At 32.9% G+C, this 12,220-nt stretch overlaps 1 protein-coding gene across 1 annotated transcript in view; it reads right to left on the bottom strand.

Moving 5' to 3' along the window:
- Positions 1 to 7,982, bottom strand: part of LOC108766999 (neo-calmodulin) — a 51,527-nt gene extending 43,545 nt beyond the window's left edge. The window contains exon 1 of the mRNA XM_018516617.1: positions 7,945 to 7,982. Coding sequence (XP_018372119.1) covers positions 7,945 to 7,953 — 9 coding nt within the window. The 5' untranslated portion in view covers positions 7,954 to 7,982. The remainder of the gene's footprint in view (positions 1 to 7,944) is intronic.
- Between the last annotated feature and the right edge of the window lie 4,238 nt (positions 7,983 to 12,220).

Here is a 12,220-nt window from a genome sequence, read left to right as displayed (position 1 = left end):
ATTTTTATATTATCTCATAATATTTTTAGGAATTTGTCATATTTTAAATTCATAAATATTTTTAAACAAATTACTTAAAATTTTTATACTTTCTTCAAAAATTATAGAATAAAAAATCTTAGAAGTCTGAGAATATTTCAAAATTCATATATACTTATGAAGAATTCTAGAAAAGATGTAGATTTTTCAGTATTTTTGAAAAATGTTTCAATTTATATAAAAAATGAGAAATTTTCTGAAAACTACCAAAATAAACAAAATTATACAGAAATTCTAAGAAATTAAAATTTAAGAATTTTGAATAATTACATGAAAAATTCTAAGAAAACTTTTGCCAGAGAGGTAAAACTAAAAGAAATTTTTAAAACATAAATTGAAATAGACTACGTTTGGTATATTTATATGATCTGCAGAAAAAGAGCATTAAATATCTCGTATGCTGCAGCACGGTTCAGTATACATATGTAAATAAAAAACATGCTCTTAAAGTAACTGAAATCGCTGATTCAATACTATCTCTTAGTCTCATGCATCTTAAAATATCATTCATGCTATACGAACTACAGGCTAGATATAAAATATCGCATTCGAATTTTTTTATTAAAGGTCACACAAGGTACAAAAACGTTTCTAATACAACTTTATAAAGTTTTCTCTAACTTCAAATTATCCAGCTCAGTGTTCCTCAATTTTTCCTTATAATTAAAAATAAAATCAATACGGTATCTTCGCAATTTCCTTCTGGCGTTTCACAACGTGTAAAAAGGCGTGGAAAAAATATGCCTTTACACTATACGACAGTTGAGTAACACTGATCTATAACTTCAAAGGTCGACCCTAGTACTACCCACTTTTTTTCTATAGAACTTGCTTAGCGCGAATGAGGCGATTATACTACATAGGCTGTACACCGAGGGCTTTTAATTATACCTCTGCACATCCGCATTTAATACAGGCGAATATACATGACAGAGAGAGAGATAGGAGGGGGGGAGGGAGAGGGGCAGGAGGAAGGGAGGGAGGGGAGAGAGGGGGGAGGGGAGCAGAGATAGACTGATAAGAATTATATCGAGTCGTCAAGGATGCGTTTCATGCGACTTTTCAGAAAATCCCGCTTTGTGAAATATTTTATAGTCAGATATTATATAAATATAGAACGTAAAAGTCCTAGAAACACAAATTGTTTCTTACAAATTACAAACGCAAGCGGCTTTACCGAATCATATGAGATCCAAAGAATGATTACACGCTAGAATAACTATAATCAGATGAAACAGATTAATTGCTTGGCAACGAGATCTGCTCTAACGGTCTCGAAGGCTGTGATCTATGCGCTAATAGGGCGGCGAGTTACGGCTCTATAACTTCAAAACTAATCTAGGCGCCTAAGCTGTATCGTAATAAACAACCCAAACTTTTCCTTAACTTTAAGTACCTGCACAACCGTCGGTCCGCGATGGGCCTGTATAATAGAAACATAAGAAATATACATTACATATACAGCCGAATAAGTTTAGGAAGAGCTAAGCGATACCCCTGAGAGAATCATCTATTAAATTAATTAAGCACAACGTGATAAATATACACAATTTTTTATTTTAATCAATCCACTAGGATATCCTTAAATTTAAAACAAAAATGTTTTAGACAAAAGTTGCTCAGTTATTAGGAGGAGAGAAGATGGTAATTTTGATTGACCATAAGATCTTGAAGGACAGAACAAGATCACTTAAATATTTTTTAATTAACACCCCCATTTTCTCTGTTTTATATTCGTATACCTTGAATTTTTTCAGTGCGTTTTTATTCTATTTTTAGCATTATCCAGAACAACGAACGTAGTAGTTTTCTATTCCCTTTATGCCAACGGCGTACTTTATTAATGTGAGTTTCCCTTGCCTTTCACGATAAGATGCGATAAAAAATATATTTACAATAGGGTAGGATAAAAAATGAATTTAAAACATTCAAGGCAATCTCGATTTGAGCTTGAGAACAGCATGTCAAAGTTAATAAAAATCATCATTTTCTCTTCGTCTCGAGCTTAATTTCATTAAGATTGTAAATTAACTGAATGTTGATCTGTTAAATTTCGAACCTTACAACTTGTAAAGTATTTAATGAAAAAATATTATATTATATTAGTGTTTAAAAAATATTACAATATATTAGTGTCTTGTAAAGTCAGCTATATAAATATGGAATAAAAAAATGGAGATTGCAATTAAAAAAAATTTTACCTAAGGACTTTGACCTAAAAATATATTCTTAAGATCAATCAACTATCTTCTTTCCTCCTAATTAAGCTACTTTTGTCTGTCTAAAATATTTCTGTCTTAAACTTAAGGATTTTTAAATATTCTAATAGATTTAGACTAAAAATATCCTGTATATTTGCGACGTGATCAATATAGTATATTTACACGGACTATTATTATTATTATTATTACCATCATTTTATTGTATCCATGAAGATTATTATTAATTTTCATAAATTTAATTGGAGGTGATGGTCTATATGTTTGTATGCCACATTGTTCGTATCAAATATATATATATATATTTTAATAGTTTTATTTATATAGTTAACACTACAAAATTAAGTAAAAACCGGAAATTGAACGACACAATTTTAAATGCGATAAAGATTAGTCAAAGATAAAGGTATTCGATAGCGAGTCGCAAAACGCAGAGGTGTTTACTATATCGCGTCTGTAGGCCTAGCAACAGGTGGGCTGTTGTCCTTTAGGCCAGTTCGATACTTTATATGTTTCCGTATATAATTCATGAACAGGAAGATATTTCAAGCTACCGTGATTGTCAGTACAAGCGATCATAGAGTATAATTCTCCCTCTTCTCAAAGGGAATAGGAGAGACCGGGACTGGTTGTCATAGCTTTATATGTATAATGATTTTTAGAAAAAAGCGAATGTAAGATTGTTTGAAACACTATATACGCTATAATATACTTACATTCCTTAGATGTAAAAATAAAATATTATACTTGAATACTTGAATTATCATCAAAAATAAGTTATTTAAACGTTCAGATTTGTATACTACGTATGGAATATTAACTAGAAATATATTTATACTATTGATTCACGCACTAATTACTGCGTTTAAGGCTCTTAATTGCCCTTTTTTAGTCGTTCTTTATTTGATTATATTTCAAGAGCCCAATTAGAATTCTTTTAATTTGTTAAGTTATTTAATTTCAAACAAAGTTGCAAAAATGTGATAATTAGCCTTATAGTTGAGGTTAATTATGACACGTTTCAAAGTTGCCAGTAACATAATTTTTTATGGATAAAACATAAAAAGTACAATTTTTATTTTAATGTTCTGTATTTTAGAAAATAATAGTAATTATATGTTACAATACAAGCAAATATTATTAATACAAGCAAAATTTGTTAATTATTTTAATCATAAAATATGTAATTTGCTTTTATATTATAATTTTTATACGAAAAATGAAACAACACATATATGTATCTATATGAAATATTATGTAATATTTGTAAACATATTATCTAAAAACATATCGACTTAAAGAGATTAAAATTGACCTCGGCTCATTTTCGTCAATTATGACCGTTTTTAGTAAAAGATATTATATTTATAAACTTTATTACAATAATGATTAATTAACTATAGTAAAAGTTACCTAAGACATACCATTTTCTACGATTATAGGAAAATTAAAGTTCGTAATGCTAAAAACTTATCAAAAAATAAAATAAGAGATAAGAAAAATTTAATTACTAATTTCATTTTTTAAAAAGTCGTTGTAAGTACAATAATATACACGACGCTTTTGGCATAAACCATTTTATGTAATTTAATGTTATATCAGCAATCTATAGTAACAAGAAGAGAATGTTCTGCCATATATTGATTGAGTTATTAGCTTTTTGACAATCTCCCGTATGATAACCGGCTCCGGTTTCTCTACTCTATGTATGCGATACGATATCTTTGTATAATATCACCATAAATTGTAAATTGATTATTCGATCATCGCAAAAAGCGAAAAATAAATTTAATTAAAAAATATCAATTGTTTTAGAGTTATTTATATAGAATAACCCAATTTGTCAATGACGCAACGAAATTCATTTAGAAGTTACTGGTTATTTCCTATAAAAATTGATTATAGTAGTTGAACATGCACAAAGCTATAGAATATTTTGCACCATTTACGTTTATAGAAGTGCACTGAAATGTTGAACTCGAGACAGTTGAAACTGAAATACGTTTTGAAATAAACGAACAGATCGTAATGAATAAAAAAAAAAAGATTGCGTAACAAGAGTATCCGACTATCATCTTTCGCTAAAGATATCCTTCATAATTTTTTATGTTAATCGATTTAGCGATGTACGCAATTGTCCTCATTTGCCATCGCGATCGAAGCAAAGTTGTATCATGGCTTTAACTTGGTTCAATACAACGTTATCGACATACATATTTCTTGCATCGTAACGTTCAAACAATTACTGTCCATTATTGATATTAACACTATGCGCCAATAATATCATGTTATACCGGTATACTCCACAGAGCAGAAATCTCTGGTGTATGCCATAAATTAACATCGAAAGTTGGCTGAACAAGTGCCAACCTTGTTGCTTAACAAATGTGTTAGTCGCCCTTTTGTAACCTTTTCCATTTAAAGGTTGCCAAGATTTTATATCATAGTGTGCTATAAATAATCACGTTGTCACACATAAAAATCACTTTTCAAATGCTTTACCGATTAAAAATGGCGGAAAAAAAGAAGGCAAGAAATATAATTTTGAACTATATTGTAATATTCGATGGAATAAGAATTAGCGTGTGCGTGTGTTTAAAATTCTTTTCGAATTTGTTTTACAAAGTAATGTAAAAAATGAAACAATAACAGTCATTAAAACGATTGCCACTACCAATTTATGGTAAGAAAAAGTTGTATATCTAGTTGTCGTACATTATAATTAATTAAACATAGATCTCTGAGTCTGACAGCAGAAGATGTACAAGTCTATTTCTCTTGTGAAGGTACCGAGATGATTAGAAACGACGCCGAAGGTCACGTCCTGAATTGCCGTACCGAGAATCCCATCCTACAGCCCTACGGCTGCCTGGGAAACTGGAGGAGATAGATAGATATATATATATATATACATATATATATATACGCGTATATATGTTATACAGTTAGAATTCTCTCCTTCGCGCACATCCTATCTGCTTTTTCCCGATGTGACGACTGGTGGTATATAACCGCCCACTAGTGAGCATCGAAAGAAAAAGTCGAGTATTGCATGTCAACTTTGTTATCATTCGACATCAAAGTGATGCGAATAAAGGTTTTCGATTTAAAATTTTGCTCAAAGGTCGTGCGAGAGACACGGGGAGTCAAAAAAGTAGTTACATTTTTATTAAAAATGTGCGATATATATATAAGTATATATAGATTAGGTAATCTCACGCGCATATCATGACGCGAGGATATTCATATTAACTTTATGACAGTAAACACGGTATACATATATTCGAGTTTGCAAAGTCTTATGAAAATTAATTGGACTCATTATATATTCATTTGTAGTTCAAACAAAGTTGTGTAATATGATTAGAGAGTTTATCCGTAAAAATATGTAGAATATAAGATGTTAATTACATAAAATAATACATAATTTATATATGTTCTATTTTATAATTTCATTATCAAAAAGTAATTTGCCTTTCTCATATTATCATCTTTTTTATGTTTATGTCTTTTATTTTAAGTAAACAACTTCGTGGCACATAATTCTATATAAGAAGATATTCTGCAATATAATCGTAATTTTACTGATCAATTTTTAACGATTTTTAAATAGATTTTCAGTAAAAATTACAACTACTAATTTTTTAAGTTACAACAATCGTTAAATCGGAAGGGAGGAAAAATCGATTACACACAAATCAGTCAGTGTGTACTTATCTCATGAAAATTAAGAGCATAAACTAAAATACCAAAATATATTGAGTTCTTTGCATACACTGTATATAATATCTTTTTAATCTTTTAATTTCAAAGTTTAAAGGAATGCTGGAGCGACCAAATTGCTGACACATTGCAGATCGATAAAAATCTTCGAATTAACTGAATAGAATCAAAAATCCTTTTACAGGACTAAAGTAGATGCAAAATTGGGAGAAGTGCTGCAATGGATTTTATACTAAAATCGAAAAAAAATTAAAAACTTACTTATTTTTCAATTTTCAATTCGTAGAGCTGTCATCTGACATAGATGTTTTCTTAATACAAAAGTTTTATAGCGTGGATAAAACAACAATGCACCGCCTTTCAGATTACATGAACGAACAATATCATGAGTTTATGAAACTAAGATTAAAAGCTTAAAAAAAAAGATTTATATTGATCTGCAAATTACGTGTATACGTATGCTGATCGAAAATTCAGAATGATAAACAAAGCAGCAATTATGTCTAGCAGTAGGGGTTCGATTTTGCAAAAAAATGGCGTTGCAATATATTAGATAAGAACAGATGCGTTTGCATGAGACAAAACATGTAAAAAATTAATTAAAGCTATCACTATTATCAACCTTTTTTATTTGAAATTAAAAAGTCTGTACTATCGACATCGATCAAGTCCGACACTCCAGCATCGCCTTTTAAAAAAAGAAAAAAAGTTGCATTAAAAAAATTTTTTGTAAACGTTATTATTCATCTCTTTTTTTATGTGAGCACTACAATTCGAAAACCCGATGGGAGTGGCAAATTGAGCGGACTATCGACCGTGTCGTCTACGATTTTATCACTCTCGACTGAATCCAAGGGAGATGTGATAAATCCGCAAATCGACACCACGACAGGAAACTCGAGCTGGTCGGTGCTGTCGGTTTTCTCACCTCTTATGAAACGAACACGTCCTTACGTCTCGTGAGGCACAGAGGACAACGCCGAGCTCCAAGGCTCTGAATAAACGGTACTTTCAAAGCTTGCTGCGCGCTCGACACTCGAAATCCGAGAACGTTTAAACATAATGATCAAATTACGCAATTGTTCCAGGATGATCGAGTTGTTCGAGTGTATCTTCACTCTAGTATCTCGATTTCATTCGTTACTGTCGATTGTCCAGGCTTTCTCATATAAATTTCTCGTGAAAATTTATGCAAAAGGTTTCCTTTTTACGAATTAAATTTTTCGTAAAATTGCAAACTTCACCGCTAACTTCGATCGTTATTCGAGCGCATTCGAGTTAACTTGAACCTTGTGATAAACTCACTCTCTCCTAGCCGGAAGGAAACTCATAAATATTAATGTACTGAGCGATACGTCGCATCGATCTCCGTCCGCGCTTCACACAATCATGCTGTTGATTAAAATGAAATTCCGTAGGAATAGGTATCTTCCACAAAGCGTACTAGGTTTATAAAATAGGTCAAAAGTAGCAACAGTCACCCATATAGTGTGTACCATTATTAGTTTTTTCTCGATTATTTCCCAACGAGTGTAATACATAAAAAAAAAAACACATAAAAATTAATATACAGTTTTGAAATTTCAAGTTTATTTCAGAGATTTATCGAGATTTACCAGAGATAACCGATATATAACGTTAACGTTTAATTTTTCTTTTGCGCTACTTTATGTTAATTGTTTTTTTTTTATAAAAAAAATTACACTATAAAAATCTGAAATTTACAATCGTATCAATCCCAGCAATTATCAATTCCTAATTTATTTCGTGACACTCGATGCGAAAAGGAACCATCCGCATCGAGTAAACGTTTCAACCGTGCCTTAGTAACGAGGCAATTTCCCATCGAAAGTACTCCACCGACGCCTCTCGAAATTCGTCCCTTGGCGAGGCGGCGGCGGCGGTGGCGGCGGTCAGCCATTGGCGGCTGGAAATACGGATATACGATGGAATCTGTACTCACCCGGCGCATCACGCGAAGAGAGAACGAAGATGTCTTCATTTTGGTGGTAATCCTGGCAACTTGCTACGAGATGTAAATCGGGATGGTGTCCGGGGTCACCTGCCTCCGCCAGCGTCGTTGCCGTCGTCGCAGCTCTCGGACGGAGCCGAAGCCGTTCTCCCGCGTTCCGTTTCCGCCGTTTGTCGCGGCGCGAGATCGTCGTCGGTGACCCCCCGCGGTCCGTCCGGCCGTTCTATCTGACCCGGATGTCAGCTAGAGTTAGCAACCCGGAACTGGCGAACTGAGACTCTCGTGGCTATCACGATGGGACGGACAAAGTTGCGGAGTGCGCGACGCGGAGTGAGAGAGAGAGAGAGAGAGAGACACAGAGAGACAGAGAGAGAGAGAGAGAGAGAGAGAAAGAGAGAGAGAGAGAGAGAGAAGGGTAGCTCTCAGGGATGGCTGGAAGCTACAACTACAGGTGGTCGCGCGTTGTTGACTAAATCTTCGCGCCGATCGTATCTGTCTGCTTCTCTCTCCTTTCCGCGCGCTCTTCCTCTACCCTTCCTTCACTTCTACCCCTGCCAGTGCGTCTTCCCTGCCGCCGCACCTACCCCCAGTCGATTCTAATCCAGCGCACACCCTCTCACACGTGCGAGCGAGCGCACGCGCGCTCCCACGCGATTTCCCCGATTTTCTTCCATCCTGCGTTCGCCCGTGTAAAAGCTAAATGGAAAATAACGAATCGCAATATCTGAAGGGCTTCTAGGTTCTCCTTCAGAACCTAAAAATTATTCGAGAAATTGTATGGATCTACGTTAATAACATGAAGCAACATCCACAAATCAAATATACATTGATTAACGTTAAATTACTTTCGTTTATCGGTAACTTAATCTCGCCTCTCCCAATTATATTATTATCGTAATCTCGCTACGTTTAAGAGTTAAAATCTAGCCTTAAGGGTCAATTGGGAAAAGATCCAACTAGAACGAGGTATGCTGCTATGACTATGATAGGGGAACCACCCGATGCCGCGCTCGCGCAAACTCACCCCGGCGCCATACTGCCTTGTCGAAGATTGCGCCCCTCGTTCAAGGCCATGAGACTTCATGGTAAAGCCGATGCGTCGATATTTCGTCCGTCGCTCGATGGGTGGAGACGTGGTCTATATTCGTGGAAATAGTTGCTAGCAATCCATGTCGTTCTACTACTCATCTTCTTCGTTCAACATTTACCTCAGGTTTCAATCACGAATATTACATCTGCTACATGATCGATTTTAGTTCAAATACACAGAAAGAAGGTTTGTGACATACTAAAATATCTAAAAAATTCAACTAAATAGAGATTTGAAAATAATTTAGTTCGATCATCAAAATAATTACGTAGCACGTAGAAATTGATAAGTAAAATGTCAAAACTTGTAGCATTGCTCATTATATTTAAGTTTCCTACGTAACTATTTTGATTGGTCCAACAAAATTATTTTTAGATTTGTATCTATATAAGCTAAATTTTAAATTTTCACAAAATCGTTCTTTTCAATATACGACATATTTATTTTAGATTAATATCTAATCTGATTATTTTTAAATTATAACTTTACGCAATTACTTTTGTAACTTCATAATTCATACTCGCAATAATATATTACGTTAGTTATTATTTTTGATAGAATAAATAATGAAAGAAAATAAATTACTTAAAATATAGAATTTATCGCAGTTCTAATCAAAATCATATGTGTGAAATATTGCTAATGATAGTAATTAAAACTATGGTATAATTAATATTGTCTGTTAATATTAGATTTGTGACATACATAATTAATAATTATCAGATTGACGAAATCCTCAAATTAGCAGATTATATAATAGGGATTAAATCGACGCTTTGAGAATATCTGCATCCTAAATATTTTTTTATTTTTGTTTATTTAATATTTTTAGTATGAGGAAAAATTGAAATAAATTTAGTCGAAATGTTTATTTAAAGGATCTATAAAAAATACTATTTGAAATAAGTACTTTACATATAAATATAAAAAGAACAAACGATATTTATTATTTACATTAACATTTACTTGAAATAAGATATTTATTTAATATTTTGATCAATCAAAAAAGTATAAAGACTCTAACTATACAAGGTATCGCTTAACATCAATAATTGTGCTTAGAACAGTCAAGATATCGCTTACATCGAGAATCGTGCATAGAAACGTCATTAGACTTCCTCGATGTAAGCGATACCTTGACTGTTCTAAGCATAATTATTGATGTTAAACGATATCTTATCGACGGAAACGCATTTCAAACAAGTCACAGAACAACGTCTAGTATGTAATACAGTATTTCATTTGTTACTCAACGTTAATACTGAGGAGGACCGAAAACTCGGTGGTCGAAACGTATATGTTATTTAGTTTATTTTATATATGTGCATTGGAAAATAAATTATAATTCGCAACTACAATTTTGATATTTCATGATTAAATAAATTCTTCTATTTGTTATTTACTATTTTATATTTCTTAATAGTATAAATAGAAAATAATAAAAGTAAAAAAAGATAGCACATGTTTGTAGTATCCTTGTGCCGGGAAGCTCGACAAAGAATTCCACGAAGACTGCACTCATTACATTATTTTATTAATATTTTTATTTTATTATATAAATAGCTCTATTTATTATAAATAGCTATTATTTATTATGAATAGGTAATCAAAAGTATTGTGAGCAGTATTTCTATGCATATATCTAGATATGATATAGAGATACATTTACTATTTTATATTTTGTGCTGTTGAGAAATACAGAAAATAGAATTTATTTAACCACGAAATATCAAAATGTCAAATAAATATCTTATTTTAAGTAAATGTTAATGTAAATAATAAATACTATTTGCCTCTTTTATATTCACTACACAAAATATTTATTTCGAATAGTATATTTATAGACACATCCTCGAACTAAATAAACACTTTTATTGAATCCATTTAAATGTTTTCCCTGCACTGAAAATATCTGTTTACAATGTTTTAATTAAAATTAAAATAACTTTTCTTTTATATTTTATAGCAAAAACTGAAAATTTAAATGAGCGAAATTATCTGCCTTTATATCTTACAATCTAAATTATATATTAAAATAAATGATCATACTTACTAATGCGTACGTAAAATACAGCAATTAATTTTACCTTCAAATAAATCCTCTTTTTCTCACCTTCATCGATCTTTCCTGGATACGAAATATGTCTATTGAAATCGGATCTGCCCAAGCAGACGAGAAACATTTATTTCCGATTATCTTACATATATATAGAACAGGATGATTTGGAAAGAGTCACAGGTTTGATCGGTTAATAAACTGCAAGTTTATTTGCAATGTTATGTTACACGGATGGTATAACGGCGATAACGGAACAATATGTGTACATGTGTGCGCGTGTACAGCGCGTGCTTGCGCGCTCGCATTGTGTGTACGTCTCTGTCTGTGTACGGTCTATCTATACATATCTTTATATCTAATATCCGCATTCTGTAAAATATAATAATATAATAATAATAATAGTAATAATAATAATAATAATACGGCGAGTTTCGCGCTCACATGCGTCGTTCTATCACTCGTTTCCCGTGCATTCTTATGGGAGTCCGTCGCATACGAACGATGCACGTGTTGCTCGTAGCCGCATTAACATCCAGAGACTGATGATAAAAATTAGAGAAGAAATAAGTACAACAACTATTGTAGCTTATGATGAGAAGTATATCTTATTGCCGAGCCTCAGACGCGGAAGATTATACATCCATTATTTAGACAAATTCGGGATGATCCTCATGGGTGGGAGGATGGGCGATGGAATTTCATGATCCTAACGAGCTGTATGCAATAGATTTTTTGGCAGTGTCGTCTCGCTTCGTACCCGACGGTGGCCGGGGAAGCTTCGCATTTGTGCGTAGATCTCTTTTTCCGGAGCTAATCCGGATTATGATTTCATGGAGGCGTAATTAGGCTCTTTATCGGATAGGCTTCGTCGGAATAAATGTTGCTTCATCTTAATCTCGATTATATCGCGAATGTAGACGGAGGTACGCTTGGAATCAACCGCTCGACGGGAGAGCCTCGTATATGTATATACTAATTACGGAAGTCGTTACACACGAAGGTCGGTTTTATGACGATCACGACGGATCTCTTCGGCTCGGAGACGCGTGACGGAAGAACGATCAGCGAGGGAAGAAGAGATGCATGTAATTCACGAGATAAAAATATATATGCACGTG

This window comes from Trachymyrmex cornetzi, unplaced genomic scaffold (genome assembly GCF_001594075.2).
Source record: "Trachymyrmex cornetzi isolate Tcor2-1 unplaced genomic scaffold, Tcor1.1 scaffold646, whole genome shotgun sequence".
Taxonomy (NCBI): Eukaryota; Metazoa; Arthropoda; class Insecta; order Hymenoptera; family Formicidae; genus Trachymyrmex; species Trachymyrmex cornetzi.
The sequence above is the reverse complement of the archived record's forward strand: the minus strand, read 5'-3'. Positions and strand labels throughout refer to the sequence as shown.